The sequence below is a fragment of the Solanum stenotomum genome, chromosome 6 (assembly GCF_019186545.1).
Source record: "Solanum stenotomum isolate F172 chromosome 6, ASM1918654v1, whole genome shotgun sequence".
Lineage (NCBI taxonomy): Eukaryota > Viridiplantae > Streptophyta > Magnoliopsida > Solanales > Solanaceae > Solanum > Solanum stenotomum.
Window position 1 is genome coordinate 2,806,063 of NC_064287.1, and position 18,936 is coordinate 2,824,998.

Consider the following 18,936-nt stretch of genomic DNA (forward strand, 5'->3'; position numbering starts at 1 on the left):
TTAAATTCCTATATAATTTGATTTATAGGGGAAAAAAAAAGAAGAAAAAAAACAAAAAAAAAAACAAAAAAAGAAAAAAAATATATATTTATATAATTTGATTTAGTTTTAAATTGCTATTAAAAAAGCATTTTTAGACCTAAAAACATTAAGAGCATTTTTAATCAAATAAATATAAGAAAGACATTTTAAAACCATCTACAATACATTAAAAACGTCTCTAACTCTTTTCCCTTTTAAAAATTGGTAAAAAAGTTTATCTATGTATTTAACAGTCCATTTTAAATCTTTCCTTTATTTTGATATATACATATAATTTTGAATCTTTCTTTTATTTTTGATATATATACATATAATATAAAAATAACCTTATAAAAAAATATCCTCTAAATTAAAATAAAAAAGTAATGCAGATAGAGCCATTAAAATTTCTGACTTTTAAATCTCCACCCTTCATTTCTTATCATCCTTTTATATCTCACTATATACTAAAATCCCCACTAACTTAACTTAGCCTCCCTTTTCTTCTTCTTCTTCATTCTAGCTACTTGTTGAGAATTCATTTCCACTTTAAAACCCTTAAAACCATCATATATATTTATAAATACATAACCATTATTGAAGGAAACAACTAGTTATAATTCTCAGCTAAACTTGCTTGCTTCCGCTCTACAACTTCACTTTCTGAGTCGACTGTTTATTGGAAACAATCTCTTTTATCTCATAAAGGTAAGGATAAGATTTACGTATATACTTCAAATATTCTTTTACTTGTTATTGGTGTTTCTTCTATTGAATTAAAAAGTTGTTATCCCTTAGTTGCAATTAAAAAAAAAAAAATTATAAATCTTTCTTGTACCGACAAATGTGATTTAAAATTTGTTACAATTATAATTTTTATTTTATTTTTTAAAAATTTATTGTTGAAAGTTATGGTTTTCACATTGGCTATGAGAGATTCATATGTATGATTACACATTATTAGAAACAGATGTTTTTCTATTTCAAATTAATGAAAAATTTGTGCTATGCAATATAATTTTAATATTGAGAAATTTTCTAATTTTTTTCATATATAATTACTATTATTTTTTTTCACTGATTTAATTAAAATATCTAAAAAATAGCTATTGGCTATTTATTTTTCTAAGTGAACTGAAAAAAATAGTGATTTCTTTTACATTAGAAAATTTGGAGTAATTTCAGGTTTAGTTGGAAAAATGGCACCAAACAAGAATGGTCGTGGCAAGACAAAAGGAGACAAGAAGAAGAAAGAAGAAAAAGGTATTTTTTGAAATTTTATTTAAGAGCTACTAATATTGATTTTAATTTTTATATTTTGGAAGACAAAAAATATAATCATAATTAATATTGTTAATTTAGTTTTGATTTTTTTTTCTTTTGCAGTTATTCCCGTTGCTATGGATATAACAGTTAATCTTCCGGATGAGACTCATATTATTCTAAAGGTTTGTTATTTTTATAAGATAAGATTATAATCGATTAATGCTGAATTTTCAATATTAGAAATATTATTGAAATGTTTAAGGAAATAGGAAATTTGATTTTATCGTCTTTTAAAAAATTGTTTATAGTTTTATTTTATTTTTTCATCAGAGAGAATTTTTTCTTTTCTTTTATTCAATTCATAAGTGGTCATTAAATCATTTATTAACTAAGAGAAGTATTGAAAACGTTTCTAAACTTAGAGCAAATTATTAGTTTCGTCTCCAATTTGTTGACAGTCTTAAATACACTTATTTACTTGACTAACTAAAGTTATACATCTCCGATCTATCACATGACATAACCAGTGGTTTCAAACTCTCGTAGAAGTATGAAACTGTTAATAAAAAGTCAAATAAGTAGTGTTGAAAACACTCCTAAACTTGACGAGAATTTAGGAGTACATTACACTCATGTTACAACATAGGTGATATATTTAAATTTAATTAATCAAGTAAAGAAATATTTTTTAAGACCATAAATAATTTGAAATGAAACTAATAATTTGCGTCGATTTTAAGAGTGATTATATTTTTTTTACAGCAGTTGTTACACATTTCGAGAAAATAATTGCTACTGTATGATTTTTATTTATTTTTTTTTTTTTTTTTTTTTTGGCTTTGGCAGGGAATATCTACGGATAGAATAATCGATGTTCGTCGATTATTATCAGTGAACACAGCAACGTGTAATATCACCAATTTTTCGTTATCTCATGAGGTAACTAATTAGGACCAAATTCCAATTTTAAATGCCAACAACTTTACATTTTTTCCTTTTTGCCTTCTTATCTTTAATCAACGTAGCCATATATAATAACGAATAATCAGTCGAACGTTTTTTTCAAAAATAAATTATATTAGGTATATGCAAGGAGGTTTTTTTTCTAAACTTGATTTCTCTTTTTGATCTAAATAATAATAAAAACTTATCTACTTACATTTTTTCCTTTTGTATTGGAAAAGTTGTGGTGATTCACTTTAATTATATTTAAGTATATTCAATTATAAATTCTTATTCTAAATATTCATTATAAAAAAAGAATAAAAAATTATCGTTTGAACAGGTAAGGGGCCCATGTTTAAAGGACACGGTGGACATTTCCGCCTTGAAGCCATGCGTCCTCACACTCATAGAAGGTGAAATATTATACGACGCCGTACTGGAAATTTACACTACCATTTTTACCCTTTAACTTTTTGATTATTTCCTTTGCAGAGGACTACGACGAAGAGAGCGCGACGAGTCACGTTAAACGATTGCTGGATATCGTCGCCTGTACGACGTGTTTTGGGCCGTCTAATGGAGATTCCGGCGAGAATTCTGAAGCTACAAATGAATCGAAGAGCGTTAAGAAATCGAGTAAGCAGCGGAGAAATGGAAAGGAAAAGCGATCTCCTTCACCGCCGGAGGGTGCGGCGACGGTGGTGGATGAAGACGGAGAAATGAGTAATTCCTGCCCGAAGCTTGGTAGCTTCTACGAATTCTTCTCACTTTCTCATCTCACGCCACCTCTTCAGTGTAAACTTCTTAATTTGCTCTTTTTCTCTCTTCCACTCTATCTGTATTTGATTTTTACTTGTCACATTTCGATTTTCAGCCAGAGTTAACTGTGTCAACTTTAACATAAATTTTAAGATATATATTTTTTAATCAGATTAATTTAAATGAGAAAAATAGTAACTTGTGTAATTTTTCGTATAGTTTTTTAATATCTGAATTCAAAATTTAAAAATTGTAGTAATCCAATTTAACTTTGAAGATTAGTTATATTGATTTCCGTGAAAAGAAACGTGATAAGTAAAAGTCAAAAGAGGGCAGTGTGAAATTTAAAAAATACTATGTGAAATTCAAGGTGTAAAACAAATGTTGGATATTTGTGTCTATAAATATTTTTTTAAGGATAAAGAGAATTTTAAAATTGAATTATTTTTTATTATGGAAAAATGACAATTCTTTTGATATGGAGTAAAAAGAAAAGGTTGATACATAAAAATGGACATAAAAAGTATATTTGAAGAGCTAACTGTTGTTTCATAACTACATGATATTTTTACATTCTAAAGATATTAGTTCCTAAAAAAGTAAAAAAATTGTTTTTTTTTCTTTCTTTGGTTAATGGGAGTAGTGTTACTTCTCAGACCCCATTGTGTAGGTTGTTGTAACAATGCTTAAGTTAAATAAAAATTGAAGAGAACTTCAAATAATAGACTAAACTACTTTGAGAATTAAGATATGTATTAAATTTCGTGATGAAAGAAAAAACCAAATGAATTTTGAATCATAAACCATGAAAATGAATGTTTAACCACTATAAAAAATATATTTTCTCTAAAAATGTTGGATGTTTATATTATTAATAAACCTTTTGTAATTACTTAATATTGACTCCTAGGATTAAATTAATTAATCTTGGTATAAACATTGGGTGCATGCGTTTTTCTTTTATTATTATTGTTAAGTGAACATGTATTTTATTCGTGGTGTATGCAAATTATTCTTTTTACTCTATAGTTTTGAGCAGTTTCACCTATAAAAATGTAGAAATATTAATAGAAAAGAAATAATCACCTAATCAATATGACATAACTAATAGTAGAAAAGATCAATCTTTGTCTTTGGTATGCAGTTTAATGCCTAAAGCTAAAAATATAATGCAAGTTAAAGGTCTGATGTGAAGATACCATCTGTCTTTACTGATGAAAATATGTTAATCAGCTTCTACTATATTTGTGTGTGTTGTGTGTGACTCATCGCATCCCAGTTGGTGTTTATATTCTTTTTCCTTCATATCATAAGTTCAGTATGTTCTCTTTGACAAATCTCTAACAAATTAATTCCAGTAACTTTATAAATGTTCCTTAATCTTTAGAACTCAACCAAGATTTGATTGTGTAATGAGCAATACCAATTGACACCAAATTTCTTTTTGTAGCATCAAATACATCTTGGAGAAAGGATATAAAAAACAACTTAGATGGCAAATTATCCCTTTTAAGATCTGCCTTTCATCCTTTTCTCTTAGGGAGGGGATTCATTTCTCATCATCATAGGTGCAAATTCTTGCTATATTATAGCTGTGCACTAACTAAATTAACCATATTTATTGCAGTTATAAGAAGGGAAACAAGAAAGGTTGATGAAGTTCTACCAAATGATTATCTTTTCTCACTGGAAGTAAGCCTCTCTCCAACTAGCTTCTTTCTTGTGCCTTGTTCCAATAATTTGACTAATGCAGTTTCAGATGTCTTTTGATGTAAAATTTTAGATGTGGTTTAACCATGAAATAATCTATTAATGGGCATCTCTAACTGTTTGCAGGTGAAACTCTTTAACGGGAAGTTGGTTTTGGTTGAAGCATGCAGAAAAGGTTTTCATAACACTGGAAAGCATGGGATACTTTGTCACAATCTTGTGGATTTGTTGAGACAACTAAGCAGAGCATTTGACAATGTGAGTTCTGTAGATTTTTTTTCTTCTTCAGATTAAGTGTGAGCAATTGCTTGCCAGGGTATGTACTCACTGAACTCTTAGCATTGATGATCCCTCTTTTTCAGGCCTACAATGAGCTCATGAAAGGATTTCTGGAGCGTAACAAGGTGCCGTCAATATTTTTGACCACGTTAAATTCTAGAACGAGTGCTTATAGTGAAAAAGATATCCTCTTCCTTTTGAGACTCATGTACACAAAGGATGTAATTTTTTTTTCTTTTTGCTACAGTTTGGGAATCTTCCTTATGGTCTCAGAGCCAACACATGGCTTGTTCCCCCTGTGGTTGCACAGATGCCATCAATCTTTCCATCTCTGCCTGTGGAGGATGACAAGTGGGGAGGAAATGGAGGTGGTCTAGGCCGAGATGGAAAAAGTGATTTATTACCCTATGCAAGTGAACTTTTGTTTATTGCATATATGCCTTGTAAGACAACAGAGGAGAGGCAGGTTCGAGATAGAAGGGCTTTTCTTCTTCATAGTTTATTTGTTGATGTTGCAATTTCTCGGGCCATCTCAGCTGTGCGACATGTAATGGAGAAAGTTAAACCAGGTCATTCTGAGGCAAACAGAGAAATCATTTATAATGAGAGAGTTGGGGACTTGAGCATATCTGTCACCAAAGATCTGGCGGATGCTAGCTGCAAAATCGATACCAAAATTGATGGATGTCAAACAACCGGAATAGCTAAGAAAAATCTGATTGAAAGACATCTACTCAAGGGGATTACTGCTGATGAAAATACTGCTGCCCATGTAAGTAAATACTAAAGAGAATGACGTTGATCTATTGTTTGCTGTCTGAAGTTTTGCATTTTGTTGAAATGAAAATTGCTGGACTTTGAGTTCAGGATATTGCCACTTTAGGTGTTTTGAATGTAAGGCATTGTGGTTATATTGCGACTGTAAAAGTTCAAGGGAAAGAGAGTGACAAAGTGGGATTTCCATCGGAAAGCATTGAACTTGCTGATCAGCCTGATGGTGGTGCAAATGCGCTTAATATCAACAGGTATTGCATGTTTTCTCATAAGAAGTACGTTGAATTTTCTACTAAGTATGCATTACAGAGCCAAAATAAGTACACGTTAGTTTATCCTCCATGGTGGTTTCATGAAACAAAAGATATAGGTTTTTCTTTCATTCTTTTTTCCATGTTAAGTTAAAACAAACAATAAACTTATGTTATGACTTACTTGCAGAAAGAATTATAGGCTCTTTGAAGACTTTTTCAAAAGTTTTTAGCAAAAACAATTACCCTTCGGGGTGGCCCAGTGGTTTGGGCTTGGGACTTCCATGTTGGAGGTCTCAAGTTCGAAACCCCTTGCCAACGAAAGCAAGGGGTTTGCCTTTTGGGTCGATCTCGTCGCACCGGGCTTGCCTAGTGCGGGTTACCTCTCCTATGTGGTTTGCGAGCTATTGCATAGGAGTGGGGGTTTTACCCTGTGCGCACCCAAAGGGTAGCGGCTGCGGGTTTCCTTGTCATCAAAAAAAAAAAAAGGCAAAAACAATTAACTTCAATAACTCTGTATGCTCAATCTGGTTCAGCATTTAAAGAAGAGACTTGTAGGAGGAAGAAATTATTATGGAGAAAATGAATTCAACTAGGAACTAATTCCGAAATGACATGTCAGAAGAGCTGATCACCAGAAATTACCATACTAATATTATCTGATGCAAAAGTATATATTGATATTGAAAAGACTCTTGATACCACAAGAACAAATAAAGAAAAAAAATAGGAGGGGGGGCGGGGTGGGGTGGGGTGGTGGTTAAAATTTAGGAGCTTCTAGAACTAACATGGAAAATGTTATGCAAGATCCCCGAATTTTCTAAATACTCCTGTATCATCTTGGATGTTTACAACCTCCTAGTCCCTATCAGTTAATTTGCCCTTTACTAAAGGTTCATTATCGTTTTTTTCTAACTTTTTGATGTCTGATGATAAACCAACTACTGATTCAGATATTTCTAGGACAATTTGCTAGTAGGGCTGTGTTTCCCTTGATCTCCTCAAGTCCTTTATTATCTACGAATCCTGCTTTAACACTATATCTTGCAGTTTAAGGTATTTGCTTCATGCGAAAGATGACAACAAGGTAATGCATTCAAAACCCTCAAAATCTGAAGAGATCAGTNCATTACCGAAGACATGACTCTAGATAGGAAGGAGTGGAGGTCGCGTATTAAGGTTGAAGGTTAGTAGGGCTAGCGTGTTGTCCTTTCTTGCGAGGGTATGGGTTGCTAGCGTGGGTAGTGGTCTTAGCCTTGCACTTGCAGTTCTTGTCTGTGATACCTATAGCCTTATGTTGTTTACGGCGTTTCACTTCTCTCACTGTTCTATTGAGGCTACCGTCTCCTCTGTTGATTATTTACTATCTTTCTTATTGGATGGTATGTTTTATACACTGTTTTCCTCGCCTTTAACTTGGATTTGATGTACTTGAGCTGAGGGTCTTTCGGAAACAGCCTCTCTACCTCCACGAGGTAGTGGCAAGGTCTGCGTACACTCTACCCTCCCCAGACCCCACTTAGTGGGATTTCACTGGGTATGTTGTTGTTGTTGTTGATGATAAACCAACTACTGATTCAGATATTTCTAGGACAATTTGCTAGTAGGGCCGTGTTTCCCTTGATATCCTCAAGTCCTTTATTATCTACGAATCCTGCTTTTACACTATATCTTGCAGTTTAAGGTATTTGCTTCATGCAAAAGATGACAACAAGGTAATGCATTCAAAACCCTCAAAATCTGAAGAGATCAGTTCCTCTCGGGCATTTGTCAAGAGAATCCTAGAAGAGAGTCTTATCAAGCTTCAAGAACAGAATATAGAAGGTGACTCTTTTATCAGATGGGAACTTGGAGCTTGCTGGATACAACACTTACGGGATCTAAAGAAATCAGAGAAAGATAAAAAAACTCATACAATGAAGACAAAAGATGAGATCAAGGTTGAGGGACTTGGAATACATCTCAAATCCCTTAAGAACAGAAAGCAGAACGAACTCCAGTCTGAAAGCTTCAAACCTGTCACAGATAGTGTAGATGGGAGATCAGAAAAAGATGTCATTCCATCAGAGGATTCTCAACGTGAGACTGATGCCAATCAAAATCAGCTCATACTGAAGTCATTGTTGTCTGATGATGGTTTTACTCGTCTGAAAGAGTCGGAGACCGGACTTCACGTTAAGGTGGCAACTAGCAAGTCTTTATTATTTATTGACAGGTTACTTCATCAAAAAATGTTCAGTGACAGGGTACAAGATAGATTTAGTCATTTTCTAACATCCTCCTTGCTTTGATAGTCTATGGAAGAGCTGATTGATATGTCACAGAAGTACTACAATGAAGTTGCCCTTCCAAAACTGGTAACCGTAATTAATTACTGTATAGAGATGAATTATAAATGAAAAAATTGGTCTGTTAACTGTGTCTTAATTGATAAATGTATTACAGGTTGCGGATTTTGCATCTCTGGAACTCTCACCAGTTGATGGTCGAACCTTAACTGATTTCATGCATACTAGAGGTCTGCGAATGCGTTCTCTTGGACACATTGTAAGTCTTCGTGATCATTTTGATTTTTATACCCTTAGGAATTTCTTTTATATCTATAGCGTCCCTATGATATTCTTTTTCCCCCCTCAATTGCCAAGAAAAAAAGCACACTCCATTTTTTAAATCTAATTTACTATCTACTGAGAAATTAGTTTTTTCGCCGTCCATAAAGAACCTTTATTTGTGTAAGCTTTCTTCTTTTATTATTTTGTACCCTTGAATGTCTGCACTGTCATGCTGTTTAAGAACCTATATTGGTGTCCCAATCATAATACTAATATGCATAAGAAATTAAAGCACCACTAGATTCTCGTATAATAACGTTGCAAATTTGTTACTGCTAAGTGCTATGGAAAGTATCCCAAGATAATCTGAACTTCTAACTTCACATTTTTCATCTCTCTACATGTTGCCTCTACATTGATCTGGTAGGAGATCATTATGAATGAATACAGTTGCAACTGTGAGAAAATATTATGCTGATCATTTTTTGTATGAACCCTTTCTATGTATTCTCTTTTTGGCAGATAAAACTTTCAGACAAATTATCTCATGTGCAATCTCTATGTATACATGAGATGATAATAAGAGCTTTTAAGCATATTCTGCAAGCTGTTATTGCTTCGGTCGTTGAGATAGAGGATTTGGCTGCAGTAATTGCTGCTACATTAAATATGATGCTTGGGTTTCCTGGAAATGATGAACCAAATGAACCCCATGGCATTGACCCACTTGTGTGGAGATGGCTGGAGTTATTTTTGAAGAATCGATATGAATGGGAGACTGGCAGATTAAATTACAAGGATGTGAGGAAAATCACAATTCTTCGTGGTTTATGCCATAAGGTATTTCAAAAAAAAAAAAAATCTTGGTCAATTAGGAATAAACATAATCCTGGCATTATGCATGCTTCAATTTGTGTTTGGAATGATAAATACTGTCCAAGTGAAATAAAAGGAAGCAGTGACGAACTCGAGTTTTGTGATCAAAGCCACGGAAAAGCAGGAATACTCTTTATTTCGTCTGTCAATATATGTCCAACATGTATAATTATGTGGTCACATTTGATGCATCAGTAGATACATAGAATTATATGAAATGATTTAATGATACAGGAATATATGCCTTTTCTTTTCCAGGAAATACCATACGTATTCTAGGGACCCCAATCGACTCTACATCTTGACTATGTCGACATTATTAGTAAGATGTATCAAGCAGCCAACTAGAATACTTGAAAATTGTTTTCGTTAAATTGGTGATAGAACCAAAGAACTATTGACTAGCTTGCCCTGTTTTTAGATCAATGCAAATAGGCACATTATTGTTGTATGTCACTTATGTTGTTGATTTAGTGCGGTTGGTGCATAGCCTCAGTGATTCGATATTCATTTGATTCATCATTCCACGATCTTGTTGTATATTTAATTTTTTGGGTACACGATATTGTTTCGTATATTGTAGTATTGAAAGGAAAAGAGCAATGAAGAGTATATTTTGTCTATTTTAGGTGGGAATCGAACTTGTTCCAAGAGATTATGATGTGAATTCTTCAAATCCTTTTAGAAAGGAAGACATTGTCAGCCTAGTACCTGTGCATAAGGTGACAATGCAAACTCTGCTATCATATGTGATAATTAGAATCACCCATGCATTTTTTTTGAGTCACTAATTTTTTCCCACTTTCCGTTGGATCTGTGTGTTTTATACACTGCAGCAAGCTGTTTGCTCTTCTGCAGATGGGCGACAGCTTTTGGAATCATCTAAGACAGCTCTGGATAAGGGTAAACTCGAAGATGCTGTCAGCTATGGGACTAAGGTAACTAATATTAAAGATAGAAATAAAGAAAGTTTCTTTGCATTACATTCTCCCTTCTTCGTATTGAAACCATCGATTTTCTATAGCTTCTTGTCATCTTTAGGCATGCATTTGGTAACAAATAATTAAATTTTTGTACACCATTTGGTCAATAGTGCAATTTATGGTGCTTTCAGGCTCTTGCTAAGCTGGTTGCAGTATGTGGTCCCTACCATCGAATGACAGCTGGAGCATATAGCCTTTTAGCTGTTGTTTTGTATCACACCGGTGATTTTAATCAGGTATTCTTCAAGACTCATTAGCTTAGGGTTTGTGCTAAAACATGTTTTTTCCTGTATATTTGAAATATGTGGCCTCTTGTCCTTTTATACTTTCTAGTATGTTAATACTAGTGTTTCAATGACAGGCAACTGTCTATCAGCAAAAAGCCCTGGACATCAATGAAAGAGAGTTAGGGCTTGATCACCCAGATACCATGAAAAGTTACGGAGATCTTGCAGTTTTCTATTACCGACTTCAACACACAGAGTTGGCTCTCAAGTACGTAGTTCTCTAAGATGGCCAAGTATTTTAAAATTTTTGTGCTGGTGACAATTATGATGATGTGTGTTACCAGACCCATCCCAATTCTTGGTTACACAATATGGGGCGTTAAAATTGTCCCACTTTGATTGAGGGAAATGACTGGTCTCCTTATATGATCTTGACCAACCCTCACTTAATGAGCTAGCTTCTGAGGTTGAGTTAGATCCAAGATTTATAGTGGGAAGGTGAAATAACGAGTCTGGAGTATGGAAATAACAGCTTGAAACTTGGTAAAGAAAATGATCTTTTGAAACAATTCAAATGATGAATTTGCATAGTTGACAGCTTGGGGATGGATATAATAGCTCAAAAAACTTGATGTGAATATGATCTTGAAACAATTCAAATAACAAATTTGCACAGTTGACACAATGACCTTGTTAGCTTATGAAGGACAAGCTTTTAGTTTTACTATGAACTAAACAAACACCAACTGTGCACCTTTTTTATGCCCCCATGATTTAAAAATTTAAACCACTCATATTTGCTCCTTACCTTTTCAACTTAATCCTGTTTAACTCTGCTATTGTTAATGGTGTAACTGCTCTATTCATACCTTATTGACAACTTGCCTCCCCATTATTCAGTTATGTAAAGCGAGCTCTTTATCAGTTGCATCTCACATGTGGCCCCTCACATCCAAACACTGCCGCAACATACATAAATGTGGCTATGATGGAAGAAGGGCTTGGTAATGTGCATGTTGCCCTCAGATATCTCCATAAAGCTCTGAAGTGCAATCAAAGGTTACTCGGGCCTGACCATATTCAGGTTCTCTTTGACTGATGTTATGAGTATATTTTGTTTTGGTTTTAGCATTCACAACTTTCTGCTTACATCCATGCATGTCTGGACAAACTGGCTTTTAACGGCACACTGCAGTTTCTTATTTCCTATTTTACAAGCTATGTATTAATTTGCTGATTTACGAAAGGGTGGAATGAGGATGATTTCCCTCTCAAAGTATGTGCCTTAGGAATGATTTGTTATTTCATTTCCAATTTCTATTGTGTGCTTCTTTGACCATGGCAAAAACAAGTAGTTGTGACATTCAAGTGATTTTGTAGGCTTGAGTGAAGGGTTTAGGTCTCCACAGTGTCAGTCTCTGTTTGAAATAGATTTTTTTTTCGGTTCTCTTTGTTTGCTATAGTGCCAGGGGTTTTGAGTTTCCAGGGTAATCAATTATCAACCTCAAAATCAGCAAGAAATGCTGACTAACAGTGCTGGACTCAAAGTTCATTCATATTCCAAATAGCGTGCATCTTTTCTTTTCTTTTTTTGGTTAAAGTGCTATCATTGACAGACGAGCTTACTTCAGCCTTTTGGTTCTATGTTTGTGATTTAAAGACAGTACTATTTACTAGCACATCACCCCAACAGCCTGACAAAGAATGGTGTGAAGAATGAGAAAAGAAGAGATGATGGGAATGAATATCTTGATTGTTCCTCTGGCATGTTGGAGTTTATATAGTGTTTACAAATACAAATAATCCCCCAAAAGACAGCAAAGTATGCAAGTAATCCTAAAATGGGACGGGAAGCAATTTCTATTAATTGCAATTCCTATTTACGCATTATAGAGATTCTAAACATTTCCTACATAAACAAGGAATGAACTCTTGTCATAGTAGTAATTCCTAATTCTTAACAGAACGGGTCATCATTGAAGTTTTTCTTGTGGGATGATAATTATGACTGAGCTGATGACAGTTACTAGTTTCTTCTATAGTGGAATTTGTAATAAGTCATTTTGTTCTGTCAAGAGACCTGATTAACCTCTTCAGTCCGACTTATTTTTGTCTCTGGCCATATAACTGAAATAAATCTCTCTTTAGAGCATGGTGCTATAAATTTTTGAACTTGATGACCGTGTGAAATCCCTAGCTGTGGTCAAACCAGAATTTCTGGGGAACTGTCTTTCTTATACAACAGTTAGACATGCTTTAAACTAATGTGCGTGGAAAAAAAAGTATCAAATTCGTGCCTGCATCTCTCTAATATGCTACACTTTCTCTGCCAGACTGCTGCGAGTTACCATGCTATAGCAATTGCTCTCTCTTTGATGGAAGCTTATCCTTTGAGTGTTCAACATGAGCAAACAACCTTGCAGATACTCAAAACGAAGCTTGGTCCAGATGACCTTCGCACACAGGTACCTTCTGTTTCATGCACATGTATACAAGCACAAGCAAATGCTCTCTTCCCAGAGTAGTGCTGCATGAAGAATTACAATTTCTGTCACTTTACTACTAGAGTATTTGTCTGTTTCTTTTACTTTTTTTTATTTGGCAAATAATACTGACAAAATAACAGTCCAATTTAATTAAAAAATATGTACTCAGAGTTTCATATACTGTAAGTATGCACGCAAATAGTTAGATAGTCTTTATGTGAATATCTTTTTCTTTCATATGCTGACATTTAAGTAATGGGAATGAGCGATGAGACTGCCGAAATATGATAAAGTTCTTTACGGCAATTTCTATGGCTTGCTTGTTTTAACCTCAACCAAGAATTTTATCTTGTTGTGATCTTGTTACTGAATTCTGCAGGATGCTGCTGCTTGGCTTGAGTACTTCGAGTCCAAGGCTTTTGAACAGCAAGAAGCTGCTCGAAATGGGACTAGGAAGCCAGATGCATCAATAGCCAGCAAGGGCCATTTAAGGTATATTAGCACTTTTACTTTCTTAAATTATTTGGATTAGATACTGTTAGGCATAATCAGCAAAGAAGAATTTGTCTCAATTTGTCTTACATCTAATTACATGGCTAGCTGATGTGATAATTGGAGGGCTTGAGCTCCCATTGTTTAAGTGATCATTATTCTTGCCATTCCCTTGACTGCTGCCCTTGTCCTTCTCCTTTGAAATATCTTTGGACATTACTATGCTACTTTCTTCTGACTTGTGCTTAAGGTTTGTTGGCTCTTTTGTTAAATCAGAGTCCTATTGTTAGAGTCACAAGTTGACTGAAGATACAATGAGTCTCTTCATATGATCTCTGTCAATTTTGACGTCATGAGCTTGCTTTTTGGATTTAGTTAGACCAAGGACCAGTTTTTAAACATGGTATAAAAGCTAGACCCCTAGCTTATGTTGGGTTACTCTATGTTGGACCCCATGTTATGTTATTCACGTTTCAGATGTCTAGCTCCAGTTGTGCCAGGCAGGGGAATGTTAGAATCTCACTGATTGAGGATATGAGTTGTAGTTCCTCTGTATCATTTTGAATGATCCTCACTTTATGAGCTAACAGTTGGGGTTAAGTTAGGTCCTGTCTTCATGTTTCTTTAACACCTTCAATCCACCTACTTACATTTGAGTTTGTTATGAGTTATGACATTCCATGTGGTATATTTTGCTTATTTTGAGAAGCTAAGTCGTTTGACTATGAATCTGTTTAGGAAGTGACAATGTTTTATGTTGTCAACGTAAAATTTTTAGATGTTACATAAAGATCTTGTAATTTGCTTTACTTGCACAATAACTTCTCAAAAGATGCTTCGACAGAGCTTTACTCTAGAGACTGATAAGTAAAACACTTGGGTTTTGATCTTGTTATGACATACTATCTTGATGGACAGTGTGTCGGATTTGCTCGACTATATCAATCCCGGTTCTGATGCCAAAGGGAGAAACGCTATTTTAGCAAAAAGAAAAGGCTTTGCCTCAAAGGTACAGGATGCTCGTGATGTTTCTATATTTTGTTTTTTTCCTTAAATGCTGCAAATATTTATCAGCGTGAAGGGGTAAGTAATTGTAATTTGGGACAAAGTTGTATATGCTAATGCAAATATGTTCTTTATCAAAGAAAAATGTTAATGCAATATGCAAACAATTTATATAACACTCTTTCCATTTAGGACGTTTCAAAAAAATTGTAACACTAGCTTACTAAAAGGTTAGACTGTGCAACATTTACATCTTTCAATCTCAAATTCATTTAACTATTCAAAATTTTAAATTTTGATATGATGTTCCCTATCAAACTTTCAACGAAAACTGTAATATTTTCGTCCACTTTCAATAATATGATACATAAGTCTAATTATCATATTAAACTTCGAGCAAGTGAAATGGCTGGACGATATCATAGATTAAACTGTGAAATTCAAAGTCTAGCGTGAGCTGTTTTGTTGGAAAGGTCTACCGTCCATAATGCCAGCACAAGCCTACAGAGAAAAGATTGAATTAGCTTAAAAGGAAACTTTGGTTCTAGGTAGATGCTTCAACATATGTTTCAGGCTTCCAAAGGTCTGTATGCCTTCCTGTTATATGTTAATGCAAATGCGTTGCTGTGAAATTCAAATTTTACAGTGTGCTATTTTTTTACGTCTCAAGAACTCTTGCCGTTTGCTTGTTCCACATTTATGTGAAATTAGATTTAGCTGGAAGCTTGAGGCTTGCATAGCATAAGCCTCCGTAATGCTTCTGCCCTCTTTATGCTTCATGCTTTTATTTCTCAGGTAAAGGGAAAATCTGATCAGACCAATTGTGCCTCAGCAAACTCCGACACTCCTAAAAATGTCCTGGAAGTGAAGCAAGATGATCAGAAACTAATTTGCAAAGATGATAATGATTCCCAGACGAATGAGGAACCCTTTGACATAGTAGTTAAGTCCAATCTGAATGCAGACCGAAGAATTTCAGAGAAGTACAACAAACCCATTGAACCTAGATTGGAGAAGTGTGTTAATGGCACTATCTTATCTGAACCTTATGCGGAAGCAGATGACGGATGGCAGCCAGTACAGAAACCAAGATCAGCTGGTATTTATGGCCAAAAACTAAGACAGAGGTGGCAAACCATCAGCAAGGTCATTGATTATCAGAATGAAGACTCAATTTCTGAAGTTGGCCATGCTAGATTGAAGAATAACTATCAAGCTGATAGATATTTTGTCTTAAAGAAAAAGACATCAGACGGAAATAATGCAGATTACTATGTAGCAAAGAGTCCATCTCCCAGAACCAAACTTGGTCGAAGAGTTGCCAAAGCTGTCATGTATCGGGTCAAGTCTGTGCCATCGTCTGTCAGAGATGTTGTTGCTTTGACCTCTAATACTGGAGGTGAGTTATTATGTTCTTCAGTGGGGCAGATTCAAGTCTCTGCAGTAAAAGAGGCTGGACCAATACCAAAGAGGAGTTCCATAGTAAGCTTAGGAATATCTCCTTCCTACAAGGATGTAGCAGTTGCCCCACCAGGTACCATCTGTATGTTGCAGAAGAGTTTTTCTGAAGACAAAGTTCCTGATAATCAAGAAGTTCTGGAACTTGGAGAAGAAGCCAATGGGGAGGAACAAAATTCTGAGGTAATGAGAAGCGATGCAGAATCCATCAAGCTGGGGGATGAAACAGTAGCTACTGACAACAAAGAAGGAATTTCTTTGAGTTATTTGGGAGGTGGTGAAATTTCAGATGTCATGTGTCCAATCATGCCTTCAGTTCAATCCAGCCATGTTGATGTTAGTCCAATGGAAGAGGAAGGTGTCAACACTCATAGCATGTGTATTTCTGACAATTTAGATTCAAATGGTAATTCAAATGTTACCTTACAAGAGATGGAGTACCCAGAGGTAAAAGCTTCAGTATCTTATTCAAGTGATATTAATCGAGAATTGTCCAATAAACAGTTATCTGCATCAGCGGCACCATTCAGCCCATTCCCAGCCGTTGCTCGTATAGTGCCACTGCCTATGAACATTAATCGCCCTTCTGGTCCTGGAAGACTACCGCCAGTAGGTCCTTGGCCAATGAACATGAGTGGTCATCCAGGAACACCCACTATTTTGCCCAACCCAATGTGCTCCTCCCCTCATCACTCATATCATTCACCTCCGCCCACCCCAAACATGATGCACTGTTTGCCCTTTATGTACCCTCCCTATTCTCAACCCCAGATGTTAGCTCCAACTACATTCCCAGTAAACAGCAGCGCTTTCCATCCCAATCATTATGCTTGGCAGTGCAATATGATTCCTAAAGCATCAGATTATGTTCCTGGCTCAGTTTGGTCTGGCTGCCATCCAATAGAGTTTTCTGTCTCGCTACCTGTGGTTGAACCAATTACTGAGTCAACTTTGGTTTCGGTCACAAAAGAGTCATCTGATAATTCTGAGCGCTCAAGTCTGGTACCAAGCTTTCGTGTTGATCTCATCTCCGGGGATGAGGTCAAGGCAGAAGCAAATCTTCCAGCACCAGATGCAGTGGAAACTTTGAATGATATAGCTGAGGTTGGATCAGAAAAAGTGAGAGCAATGGACACATTGGCTTCAGAGTACATTACCTTGTCGGACAATCAATCACAGAAGGGTGACGCTCCAAATGAGAATGCTGGATCCTGTGATAATTACATACAGAGACACCCTTGTAAGACTGATGAGGAGAAGACCTTCAACATTTTAATAAGGGGTAGGAGGAACCGCAAACAAACTCTGAGAATGCCGATGAGTTTGCTTAAGAGACCATATACTTCTCAGCCCTTCAAAGCTGTATGTTGCAGGGTAATAAGAGACTGAGGTTCCCACTCTACCAGTTCTGATCCAAATGGAACTAGCATAGAGATTACTCCTTGAGGTAGTTTTACAGCTTTCACAAGATAACTGTAGCAGGATGGGCAGTTTAAGCTGAGTACACGTTTTTTGTTGCTCACATGCTAAGACTGCTGAGGTGTTGGTTAAAAGCGCTGGTAGTACTCACAGTTCGATATTGTTTGCGTTTTGTTATGCCACATCAACTTGTTTTGAAGATTAGTTCTTTCGAACAAAGACAAATACCCTTTGCCACCTGAGGAAAAAGATGGTCCTTCTGATGAGTATTTTTTTTAGTGCAGGTTTGTTTGATCATACTTTTTGGCATTAAGGAGTAGTATTCACTGTTTAGTTCACCAGTGACAACTACTCCATTTTTTCCTCAAATGCTACTCATTGATTTCATTACTTTGTATACGAAGCAAAATTATTCTTTTGACACCTCTAATGGAAGTGTATTTGCATCTGATCTAGATATCTTCCGACGATATACTCGTATACTTTCTGAGTTTCTGCTTAAAGTTTATACCTGTCCAAAATGAAAAAGAGTGTCATATGAATTGAGAATACCCTCTCTTTCGTCATGTTATACAAACATTTGTAACACCAAACTTTTCTTTGATAATAATTTTTAAGTATCTGTTACTAATTGAACGCTGAAAAAGTGTGGTTTGCTAGTATACAGATTATATACTGCTGAAAAATGCAGGCAGATGGAAAGCAGGACTGAAAAAATAGCATTCCACACTGATTGTGTCCTCCCCACTCTTCACCGCACCTCATCTTCACCACACTCTTGTAGCCCCTTTCCCTGCCACCTCACACCCCCACCCCTGTTAAGTCTCGCAACAGTGGGATGAGGAAAATTTGAACTCCTTATATGGACTTGGATAATAGCTAGTTTTCGGGATGTAAATTACGTCCAAGACCAATTTCAAGGTGAATTTTACAAAAATGCTTATATGGTTGGTAATAGAGCCAGATCCATTCCAATATATAATTTATCAGTGTTGGACATCCATATTACATTATCCACACACCTTGGACATGATGCTGGATGTGAAGTCTCACATTAAGAAAATTTAGACTTCTTTTATGAATTAGGACAATCCTCCCCTCGTGAACTAGCAATATTTTTCTAAAATTCTATAAAAATATTTTTATAATAATATATTTTGCTTACGTATCAAATTTACTTATTTTTCTAGAAAAAACCAAAAAACCGCAAGGCAGAAGCCACCACAAGGTTCATGTTCCCAACTACATTCTGCGTATGTAATGAGCTCGTTTAACTGAGATTATATTTTACAAAAATAAAGGAAGAAAATGCTTAAAACCAAAACACGTTGACTTCCTTTCTTAATTCAGTTTCCACAAAGAAAGTCAATTACAGCGCACGACATAGGCTTCGGTGCCAAGTCTAACGAAACTTACTACGGTATTAAGTCGAC

At 35.2% G+C, this 18,936-nt stretch overlaps 1 protein-coding gene across 2 annotated transcripts; it reads left to right on the plus strand.

Annotated features, from left to right (window-relative positions):
* Window positions 1-569: 569 nt before the first annotated feature.
* Window positions 570-18,011, plus strand: LOC125869246 (protein REDUCED CHLOROPLAST COVERAGE 1-like). Of its 2 annotated transcripts, XM_049549813.1 has the most exons (25): window positions 571-729; window positions 1,207-1,284; window positions 1,408-1,469; window positions 2,134-2,226; window positions 2,573-2,645; window positions 2,725-3,027; window positions 4,619-4,683; window positions 4,828-4,959; window positions 5,064-5,105; window positions 5,228-5,752; window positions 5,848-6,005; window positions 7,056-7,092; window positions 7,721-8,185; window positions 8,300-8,362; window positions 8,451-8,552; window positions 9,080-9,397; window positions 10,063-10,155; window positions 10,270-10,371; window positions 10,548-10,652; window positions 10,778-10,911; window positions 11,544-11,727; window positions 12,977-13,108; window positions 13,509-13,621; window positions 14,540-14,630; window positions 15,422-18,011. In XM_049549813.1, exons 2-25 carry the CDS (start codon window positions 1,221-1,223, stop codon window positions 17,471-17,473), a joined length of 5,508 nt encoding a protein of 1,835 aa, XP_049405770.1. In that variant the 5' UTR covers window positions 571-729; window positions 1,207-1,220; the 3' UTR covers window positions 17,474-18,011. The 2 variants fall into 2 exon arrangements, with proteins under 2 accessions (XP_049405769.1, XP_049405770.1); XM_049549812.1 differs by lacking the exon at window positions 7,056-7,092 and having other exon boundaries at window positions 570-729; window positions 7,684-8,185.
* Window positions 18,012-18,936: the final 925 nt, after the last annotated feature.

Excerpts from the sequence above, each read along its gene's own strand:
- LOC125869246 (XM_049549812.1), top strand. The coding sequence starts at position 1,221 with ATGGCACCAAACAAGAATGGTCGTGGCAAGACAAAAGGAGACAAGAAG. Across the intron at positions 8,186-8,299 it reads AGACCGGACTTCACGTTAAG|TCTATGGAAGAGCTGATTGA; the intron begins GTGGCAACTAGC and ends TTGCTTTGATAG. Across the intron at positions 14,631-15,421 it reads GAAAAGGCTTTGCCTCAAAG|GTAAAGGGAAAATCTGATCA; the intron begins GTACAGGATGCT and ends TTTATTTCTCAG.